A 10,741-nucleotide genomic window follows, 5' to 3' on the forward strand; every position below is an offset into this window, starting at 1 on the left:
TCCCCATGGGCCTTGCTCACCAACAATGACCTCCACAACGGCCTCTACAAGTAGCCGTTCCGCCCCTGCAGAAAGCATTCCCGGGAGTGGAAGCCCTCCTCCTCCGCAGGGAGCTCCTTCCACCTTGGGGCACCCTACCCCCCGTGGAGCCTGACAGAACTCTGGGGGCAGGGGTTGGGCTCGGGGTCTCGAGGTTCTGTTGTTAGTGACCGTCACTTCAGGGGAGCAGCCCTTGACAACGGGGCGGGGTCTCTCTCCCCCCAACATTCCAGCACCTTTCATTGGTGTGTTGGCCTATTCGTCACCGGGGGGCAACCAATGGGGGGGATTCCTGCGGGCCTTACCTGTTGCCCTAGGGAACCAAGCTCAGTTGGCTTAGGTGGCGGCGTTGGGGCGGTCACCTCTCTAGCACTCTCTCGCTCCCAGGAGCTATCGCACCCCAGTCCAATTTGAAGGGGGGCAACCCCGCACCCAAACGCGGCTCTGTGGCCCAGGCGAGTACCCCACCGCCCAGGCCCGGAGCATGAGCGTCCGGTGGGCCGGGGCAGGGCGGCGTCGCCAACGCCTCCGTCCCCACCGCTGGCCGCTGGCCATGGGGCCCCGGCTCCTGCTGCTCGTGCTGCTCTGCAAGGGCTGGCCCTGGGCCTGGGCCTCCGAAGCGCCAATGCCTGCCACGCTGCCGCCGCCGCCTTCGGCCCGGGGCGTCAATGGCAGCCCCGTGGCCGTGATCGGCAGGGATACCGTAACCGTGGCTTCCACAGTGCCCCAATCTTCCAACCACAGCGGCGGCCCGGGCGGCCCGGCCCCTTCTTTGAACCAAACCCTGCAGTGCCTGCTCTTCGTGCTGAGTGGCAGCTGCGCGCTCACGGCGTTTTATTTCCTGGGCCGGGCTTTCATTTTCGAGGTCCAGCTGAACAAGAAGAATTACGGGCGCCTCCCCCGCGAAGAGCCCCTGGAAACTGCTTCCACTGACAGCGATGAAGACACCGTCTTCGAGACCCGCCTCTACAAATGAGGCCGGCCGGAGCAGCCAAGCAACCCCGAGGTGCCTACCGGGCAGGGCGCGGGTGGGGGAGGTGGCTGACCCTCGGGGGGCTCTGAGATCCCCCCCTGCCCACACACCCAGGGCTAGGGATGGGAAAATGGGGGAGGCGGGAAAATGGGGGAGGCGAGAAAATGGGGGAGGCGGGAAAATGGGGGAGGCGGGAAAACGGGGGAGGTGGGAAAATGGGGGAGGGAGCCCTCCAAAAACCAACTAGCTTGTCTTTCCTTGGGCCCCAGCCCGCAGCCCCATTCTGTAGAACCTACTGCAGCCAAGCAACCCCGAGGTGCCTACCGGGCAGGGCGCGGGTGGGGGAGGTGGCTGACCCTCGGGGGGCTCTGAGATCCCCCCCTGCCCACACACCCAGGGCTAGGGATGGGAAAATGGGGGAGGCGGGAAAATGGGGGAGGCGAGAAAATGGGGGAGGCGGGAAAATGGGGGAGGCGGGAAAACGGGGGAGGCAGGAAAATGGGGGAGGGAGCCCTCCAAAAACCAACTGGCTTGTCTTTCCTTGGGCCCCAACTCCCAGCCCCCAGCCCCGTTCTGTAGAACCTACTGCAGCCAAGCAACCCCCTGAGGTGCCTCCCGGACAGGGGGCAGGTGGGGGAGGTAGCTGACCCTCGGGGGGCTCTGAGATCCCCCCCTGCCCACACACCCAGGGCTAGGGATGGGAAAATGGGGGAGGTGGGAAATGGGGGAGGTGGTAAAATGGGGGAGGTGGGAAATGGGGGAGGCAGCCCTCCAAAAACCAACTGGCTTGTCTTTCCTTGGGCCCCAACTCTCAGCCCCCAGCCCCGTTCTGTAGAACCTACTGCAGCCTAGCAAAACCCTGAGGTGCCTCCCGGACAGGGGCGGGCAGTGAGGGGTGGCTGACACTTGGGGGTTCTGAGATCCCCCCTGCCCACACACCCAGGGATAGAGATGGGAAGGTGGGAGGAGGCGAGAAAATGAGGGAGGGGGCCCCAAAAACCAACTAGCTTGTCTTTCCTTGGGCCCCAGCCCGCAGCCCCATTCTGTAGAACCTACTGCAGCCAAGCAACCCCCTGAGGTGCCTCCCGGACAGGGGGTGGGTGGGGGAGGTAGCTGACCCTCGGGGGGCTCTGAGATCCCCCCTGCTCACACGCCCAGGGCTAGGGATGGGAAAATGCGGGAGGCGGGAAAATGCGGGAGGCGGGAAAATGCGGGAGGCGGGAAAATGGGGGAGGTGTGAAAATGGGGGAGGGAGCCCTCCAAAAACCAACTAGCTTGTCTTTCCTTGGGCCCCAGCCCGCAGCCCCATTCTGTAGAACCTACTGCAGCCAAGCAACCCCCTGAGGTGCCTCCCGGGAAAGGGGCGGGTCAGTGAGGGGTGGCTGACACTTGGGGGTTCTGAGATCCCCCCCTCCCTACACACCCAGGGATAGAGATGGGAAGGTGGGAGGAGATGGGAAGGCAGGAGGAGGTGGCAAAAGGGGGAGGGGCCCCCCAAAACAACTGGCTTGTCTTTCCTTGGGCCCCACCCCCAGCCCCGTTCTGTAGAACCTACTGCAGCCAAGCAACCCCCTGAGGTGCCTCCCGGACAGGGGGCGGGTGGGGGAGGTAGCTGACCCTCGGGGGGCTCTGAGATCCCCCCTGCCCACACACCCAGGGCTAGGGATGGGAAAATGGGGGAGGTGGGAAATGGGGGAGGTGGTAAAATGGGGGAGGTGGGAAATGGGGGAGGCAGCCCTCCAAAAACCAACTGGCTTGTCTTTCCTTGGGCCCCAACTCCCAGCCCCCAGCCCCGTTCTGTAGAACCTACTGCAGCCTAGCAAAACCCTGAGGTGCCTCCCGGACAGGGGCGGGCAGTGAGGGGTGGCTGACACTTGGGGGTTCTGAGATCCCCCCTGCCCACACACCCAGGGATAGAGATGGGAAGGTGGGAGGAGGCGAGAAAATGAGGGAGGGGGCCCCAAAAACCAACTAGCTTGTCTTTCCTTGGGCCCCAGCCCGCAGCCCCATTCTGTAGAACCTACTGCAGCCAAGCAACCCCCTGAGGTGCCTCCCGGACAGGGGGTGGGTGGGGGAGGTAGCTGACCCTCGGGGGGCTCTGAGATCCCCCCTGCTCACACGCCCAGGGCTAGGGATGGGAAAATGCGGGAGGCGGGAAAATGCGGGAGGCGGGAAAATGCGGGAGGCGGGAAAATGGGGGAGGTGGGAAAATGGGGGAGGGAGCCCTCCAAAAACCAACTAGCTTGTCTTTCCTTGGGCCCCAGCCCGCAGCCCCATTCTGTAGAACCTACTGCAGCCAAGCAACCCCCTGAGGTGCCTCCCGGGAAAGGGGCGGGTCAGTGAGGGGTGGCTGACACTTGGGGGTTCTGAGATCCCCCCCTCCCTACACACCCAGGGATAGAGATGGGAAGGTGGGAGGAGATGGGAAGGCAGGAGGAGGTGGCAAAAGGGGGAGGGGCCCCCAAAACAACTGGCTTGTCTTTCCTTGGGCCCCACCCCCAGCCCCGTTCTGTAGAACCTACTGCAGCCAAGCAACCCCCTGAGGTGCCTCCCGGACAGGGGGCGGGTGGGGGAGGTAGCTGACCCTCGGGGGGCTCTGAGATCCCCCCTGCCCACACACCCAGGGCTAGGGATGGGAAAATGGGGGAGGCGGGAAAATGGGGGAGGTGGGAAATGGGGGAGGGAGCCCTCCAAAAACCAACTGGCTTGTCTTTCCTTGGGCCCCAACTCCCAGCCCCCAGCCCCGTTCTGTAGAACCTACTGCAGCCTAGCAAAACCCTGAGGTGCCTCCCGGACAGGGGCGGGCAGTGAGGGGTGGCTGACACTTGGGGGTTCTGAGATCCCCCCTGCCCACACACCCAGGGCTAAGGATGGGAAGGTGGGAGGAGGCGAGAAAATGAGGGAGGGGGCCCCAAAAACCAACTGGCTTGTCTTTGCTTGGGCCCCAGCTCCCAGCCCCGTTCTGTAGGCCCCACTGCAGCCTAACCACCCCCTGAGGTGCCTGGGAGGGGAGTAGTGGCTTACCCTTGGGTGGCTATGAGATCCCCCCTGCCCACACACCCAGGGATAGGGATGGGAAGGTGGGAGCAGGTGAGAAAGTGAGGGAGTGGCCCCCCAAAAATCAACTGGCTTGTCCTTCCTTGGGACCTAGCCCCCAGCCTGGTTCTATAGACCCCACCTCAGTCTAGCAACCCCTCGAGGTGCCTCCCTGGCAGGGGGCGGGTGGGGGAGGTGGTTGACCCTTGGCAGGCTCTGAGATCCCCCCTACCCACACACCCAGGGCTAGGGATGGGAAGGTGGTAGGAGGTGGGAAAATGGGGGAGGTGGGAAATGGGGGAGGGAGCCCCCAAAAAACAATTGGCTTGTCTTTCCTTGGGCTCCAACCCCCAGCCCCCAGCCCCTTCTGTGGACCCCAACACAGCCTAGCAACCCCCCGAGGTGCCTCCCGGGCAGGGGGCGGGTGGGTGAGGTGGTTGACCCTCGGGGGACTCTGAGATCCCCCTTGCCCACACACCCAGGGATAGGGATGGGAAGGTGGGAGCAGGTGGGAAAATGAGGGAGGGGCCCCCCAAAAATCAACTGGCTTGTCTTTCCTTGGGACCCAGCCCCCAGCCCTATTCTGTAGGCCCCACTGCATCCTAGACACCCCCTGAGGTGCCTGGGGGGGGAGCGTCTGACTCTTGGGGGGGGGGCTATGAGATCCCCCCTGCCCATACACCCAGGGATAGGAATGGGAAAGTGGGAGCAGGTGGGAAAATGGGGGAGGGGGCCCCCAAAAACCAACTGGCTTGTCTTTCCTTGGGACCCAGGCCCCAGCCCCGTTTTGTAGACCCCACTGCAGCCTAGCCACCCCCTGAGGTGCTTGGGGGAGGGTGGCTGACCCTTGGGCAGGGTATGAGATCTGCCCTGCCCACACACCCAGGGCTAGAGATGGGGAGTCGGGAGGTGGCAAAATGGGGAGGGCCCCCCTAAAACCAAGTAGCTTGTCTTTCCTTGGGCCCCACCTCCAGCCCCATTCTGTAGACCCCACCACAGCCTAGGAACCCCCTGAGGTGCCTACCGGGCAGGGGGTTGGGCAGCGAGGGGTGGCTGACACTTGGGGGTCTTTGAGATCCCCTCTCCCTACACACCCAGGACTAGGAATGGGAAGGTGGGAGGAGGTGGGAAAATGGGGGAGGCCCCCCCAAAACCAACTGGCTTGTCTTTCCTTGGGCCCCACTCCCAGCCCCGTTCTGTAGATCCCACTGCAGCCTAGCCACCCCCTGAGGTGCTTGGGGGAGGGTGGCTGACCCTTGGGCAGGGTATGAGATCTGCCCTGCCCACACACCCAGGGCTAGAGATGGGGAGTCGGGAGGTGGCAAAATGGGGAGGGCCCCCCTAAAACCAAGTAGCTTGTCTTTCCTTGGGCCCCACCTCCAGCCCCATTCTGTAGACCCCACCACAGCCTAGGAACCCCCTGAGCTGCCTACTGGGCAGGGGGTTGGGCAGCGAGGGGGGGCTGACACTTGGGGGTCTTTGAGATCCCCTCTCCCTACACACCCAGGACCAGGGATGGAAGGTGGGAGGAGGTGGGAAAATAGGGGAGGAGCCCCCAAAACCAATCAGCTTGTCTTTGCTTGGGACCCAGCTCCCACCCCGTTCTCTAGACCCCACTGCAGCCTAGGAACCCCCTGAGGTGCCTCCCGGGCAGGGGCAGGGCAGCGAGGGGTGGCTGACACTTGGGGGGCTCTGAGATCCCCCCTCCCTACACACCCAGGGCTAGAGATGGGAAGGCGGGAGGTGGCAAATGGGGGAGGGCCCCCCCCAAAAAAACCAAGTAGCTTGTCGTTCCCTGGGACCCACCTCCAGCCCCATTCTGTAGACCCCACCTTAGTCTAGGAACCCCCTGAGGTGCTTACCAGGCAGGGGGTGGGGCAGCGGGGGTGGCTGACCCTTGAGGGGCTCTGAGATCCCCCCTCCCCACATACCCAGAGCTAGGGATGGGAAGGCTGGGGGTGGGGTTTGTGTTGGGAGGAGGTGGGAAAATGGAGGTGGAGGAAAAATGGGGGAGGGAGCTCCCAAAACCAAGTAGCTTGTCTTTCCTTGGGCTCCACCCCCAGCCCCGTTCTGTGGATCCCACCGCAGCCCCCTTAGGTGCCTACCCGGCAGGGGGCGGGACAGCGGGGGGCGGTGTTTGATCCTTGGGGTACTCTGAGATCCCCCCTCCCCACATACCCAGGGCTGGAGATGGGAAGGCGTGGGGGGAGGAGGAGAGTGAGAGGGGAGGTGGGAAAATGGAGGAGGGGGCGCTCAAAACCAACTGGCTTGTCTTTCCTTGGGCCCCACCCCCCAGCCCTGTTCTATAGATCCCACGGCAGCGTAGCAACCCCTCGCGGTGCCTGGTGAGGCAGTGGAGGATGGGGCGGGGTGCAGCTGACCCTTGGGAGGCTCTGAGATCCCCTCTCCCCACACACGCAGGGCTATGGATGGGGAGGCTCGACAAGGTGGAAAAATGGGGGGTGGAGAGAGGGGCTGGAAAAACCAACTGTCTTGTCTTTCTTTGGTCCCTACCCCCAGCCTCATTCTGTAGACCCACCGAAGCCTGGTAGCATCAAGATATCTTCTTAGCAACACTCCACAAGTGACGTTACAGAAGTATGCTCCTGCCCAGATCGAGACAACTGGAGACCAACCACCGACATGTTCTGTTCATGGGCGGAGCCGGGCATTATTATTTTTGTTACCATCTACCTGTATCAGTCAGATGATAATTATGTAGCAACATCAAATGGATGTGAGCCACAGGCATTCTCAGATCAGCACGTGGCTAAAGGTTAAATTCAATTTGGTCTCCTTAGAAAATGCAGTTCCATCAGAAGACTTGCCCCAGGCCCAGGTGTTGCCAACATCTTAATTATATTTTGAAATACAAATGGCTTTGTGTCATCCATTGCTTGGCTCTCCTTCTGCCCTTTAGTTCCAGGTTGTTCCCTAGTTAGGTGGCCTAATACAACACAGGTTAGAGATTTGAACCACAGAAGTCCTCTTATATTCACCCCATGTATTTCGAACACATGTTTTAATATACAATAAAAGGCCACAATACTCTTTAAGTCTTTAAAGGAAATAAACGTTATTACTTCCGTTAGCTGTTTGTCATTTATTTCATGCTGTAGCATACGTTTGTGATGAATTTATTTGCACTGTAAGTAAGCGTGCCCAGACAAGGAAGTCCTCGAGGATGGCTCTACTCTCTTCACTGATAAGGTAATAGAGGTCCCAGGCCCTGCTTCCAAATCGGATAGAAATTTCATAGAGAGCTAGGGCCAATCCCTTCACTTCCACTTGGTTCCAAACTTCCTTTTGCACAAGTAAAACAGGGTACTTGCCCGAATGAGAGTTGGAAAGCGCCAAGAGGGGCTTCCGGCTCTTCTTTTTCTCCTTCTCCCCCTTCCCATCCCTCAAATATCCACTTCGGTGCCATAGTGCCTGAAATCCCCCCCCATACATTCTTTTGTGTTAAATGGTCCCTTTCTGAGGGCCCTTATTTAGTATCCCTGGGAAGGGGGCATATTATACCACTAAGAACAGGAAAAGGGGTTGAGGCCTGCAGGGCAGTAGTAGGAACTTCCTTACCTACAAAGGCAGGGGGAGGCTTAACCAGGACTCAGACATGCCAAGAGGAACCTGAGAAGAGCCACGTATCCCAGTGTTGTTCTGACATGCCAATTCATCTTCAGGGTGGTTTAAATAAAAGTTAAAGCTGAGTCTGGAGAAATTGATTTGTCTGAACAGAATTCAGCAGTGAAATATGTTGTCTCCTAGGCTGGTTGAAAACCAAAGCTCAGGTCTTCTCCCACACCTTGCTGTGGCCCGGTTTTGAGGGCAAGTGCCTTGGGCCATGGGTGAACCAAATCAAGGCTGTCAGCCCTAGGAGCAGGCCTAGATTGTTCTGCTTATCAGCTCACCCCGATGATGACCTCACCCTGTCAAGTCACAGGGAACACTTTCAGACCCTCTCATTCATTTCCAACTCTTCATTCCCACCAGATTCAGAAAATACGATGAAACCTCACAACATCAACCAGAGCCAAAGCCATTTCTGCTCATCTGGCAGCTGCCATTTGTGGAGGGAGGGACTTTAAAGTTTGCCAAGGACTTTTTGTATCCCTCCTGATCTTTACCATCCCCCCCAAGTAAAACAGACATTATGGGTATTATTATCCACAATTTAGAAGTGAAGAAACTGAGTCTCAGTGAGGTTAAGCTACTTTATGCCATGGTCACAAAGCTAGTAAGCATCTGAAATCTTCCTGACTAGAGGCCCAGCACCATCCACTACAACTACCTCTCCAAGTGAGTTTTCTAGGTAACTGAGGGCAGACCAGAAAACTTGTTCAGTTTCAACCATTGCTGCTGATGTGGATACAAACGGTGCCGTAGGGGTTAAGAAGAATATTAAGGGTTTGTGAGTCCCTTCCTGTGGGGGTGGGGAGATGGGGGGGCCTCATTCTGTAGCTCATCCTGTAACTTGAAAACATTCTAAATTCCTTCTCCCCTTATCCTGAAATACATAAAACTTCTTCTTCACCTGTACCAAAAGAATTGCTTTTGTCTCCCTTATCCCATGTCCCCCTTATCCTTAATCTTTACCCCATGTCCCCCTGCCCTTATCCTTAATCTTTAACCAACCCTAAAACCCTTCCTGTCCTTAATCTTTAACCCTCATAAGACCCTAAAAATCTATAGGCTTTCTGTCTATATAAGCCTAGTCCCCTCAAATATCAGCACCTTTTACTCGGACCCATCACGACAGCCAAAGGTCCATGTACCTCAACACTGCCAAAAATCTTTCTAAAATGGGTACTTTGAAGCCTGAACAAAAGATGTGCCACTCTTTACTTGAAGATGGAGGAGGAGGGTCCTCTACGGCTGTACTTCTGAACCACTCATTCTCACTGTTCAAGACCATAGATGTAGAGGACTGGGATGAGTTAGATGATCCTAGGCCATCTGTTGATCCTCCCAGGGTCCTATAACATTAAACACTAAACAGGAGCAGCAGGTGGAAGACTTCACCTCCTCCTTCCCCTGGTGCTCCCCCACCACGGCCTTCCCTTCTTCCTTCAGTTTTACGCAACCCCATTGACGTATACGCCTGTTCCCACCCTTTACAGCACTTGCACAGTGACCTACCCCTCCTTTAGCTCATCCTCCTTGTCCACCTTGGACAGTCTAGCTTCAGTTCTTCCCTATATATCTTTGAGATCAAGTATTCCTGCAAGTGTGGGATTCTCTGACAATAAGTTTACCCTAAAGAGGTCACCTGACATAATGGATAGAGTGCTGGACTTGGAGTCTGCAAGTCCAGCTCGAGGTTGGGCCAAGGACTTACACCCCAGGCCAAGCTGCCTTCACATTGGTGGCCACCACATGACCATCTCACATCTGGAGAGCTGACAGTGAAACGAATTTTTGTCAACAGCCAAAAACCTCATAGGGCCGTTTTCCAATGAGGATTTGCATGAAAGACAGCATTAAGGGCATGCAAAGCCAGCAAAGGAGGTAAGCTGGCCACAGAGGAGGGAGAGTGAGAGCTAATAGGAGAACAGGCCAGGGAGTCTTAGCTAGCTAGTCAGAGGAAGGTCAGCCTCCACCTCACTGGATTGATCCCCTAAAGAAGACTTATGGGTAGCCATTGTATGGGATGAGAAGGTGAGAGGAGTCGCCACCTGCACCTGTGGGACCCACAGAGAAAGAGCTCACAACAATATAATGATGGGGCCATTAAAGTACAACCCAATTTCAGCACACTGTTCATATGCAGTCAGTTCATCTCCCTAGGCTTTCCTCCCTCATTAAATGCTACCTCCTTTTATTGGATAGGTGGGGGCCCCTGTGTACAGAATGTCACATGTGCTATCAGACTCTAGCTGCATCTGTTGGGTCAGGCTTAAATGCCCTTTGTTTTCAAGGAACACTCACTGGTGGGGGGGAGTGAGGGGAAAGTATATCCAGAAATAACAGTGATGGAAAAATACAAGGGAATTGGACTCGTTAGTCTCCAAAGCCCCTTCCAACTCAAAAACCTATGGCCCTGTAAAAGAACCCTGGGAGATGTTTGCATTTTAACACTTTCAAGCCTTATCAGTCATGTTCGCCTCAGTCCAAACAAGTTGGTTAGATGCTCTCCAGTAGCAGGTTTGAGTGGTCATTAAGATATCTAGAATCTAGAATCCTACAATTATCAGCCTTTTGAGGCAACAACACAGTTATATTTACCCATTTCTGGTGAGATTTTAAGGATCAATTTCTCCCATCAAAGCATCAACCTTGCCCTAAGGACGTGGTTAATATGGCCACTTTTCTCTACTTTTTCCCTCCCCTCTCCATGATCTTTGATCAAATGAAATCCCTGCCAGAAAGTCAGAGTAAGGCCCACTCCTCATCTGGAAGGCCAGGAAGCCTCCTCCACAGTAACAAATGGCTCTGTGTGTACTCCGCACAGCCACATTTGCAGTGATAGCTCAGCATCGATGAATTTGTGGACTTCTGTCGAAAAGCGCCCAATGTATTGGGCTCTAAGCAGGAACACTGAAGCGCGAGCTTAACAATTCTGCTTCTGTCAGCAATTGCCTTCTTTCTTTCTATCGCTTTGTCATCGGAGAATCTGAAACCCATGAAACATGAAGATGCAAACGACCACCTGCAGACACTCAGTAGAAGAAAATGCTCATCTATGAGGTATCC

The 10,741-nt window shown here is 56.8% G+C and overlaps 1 protein-coding gene across 1 annotated transcript; it reads left to right on the top strand.

Moving 5' to 3' along the window:
* The first annotated feature begins 368 nt into the window (after positions 1 to 368).
* On the top strand, positions 369 to 7,138 carry LOC118832649 (protein FAM174C-like). Its single transcript, XM_036739973.1, has 2 exons — positions 369 to 1,045; positions 6,569 to 7,138. The coding sequence occupies exon 1, from the start codon at positions 524 to 526 to the stop codon at positions 1,013 to 1,015; it is 492 nt and encodes a 163-aa protein (XP_036595868.1). The 5' UTR covers positions 369 to 523; the 3' UTR covers positions 1,016 to 1,045; positions 6,569 to 7,138.
* The last annotated feature ends 3,603 nt before the right edge of the window (positions 7,139 to 10,741 follow it).

The sequence above is a fragment of the Trichosurus vulpecula genome, chromosome X (assembly GCF_011100635.1).
Source record: "Trichosurus vulpecula isolate mTriVul1 chromosome X, mTriVul1.pri, whole genome shotgun sequence".
Lineage (NCBI taxonomy): Eukaryota > Metazoa > Chordata > Mammalia > Diprotodontia > Phalangeridae > Trichosurus > Trichosurus vulpecula.

Bases quoted from the DNA above. Each gene is read 5' to 3' on its own strand.
- LOC118832649 (XM_036739973.1), top strand. From the start codon at position 524: ATGAGCGTCCGGTGGGCCGGGGCAGGGCGGCGTCGCCAACGCCTCCGT.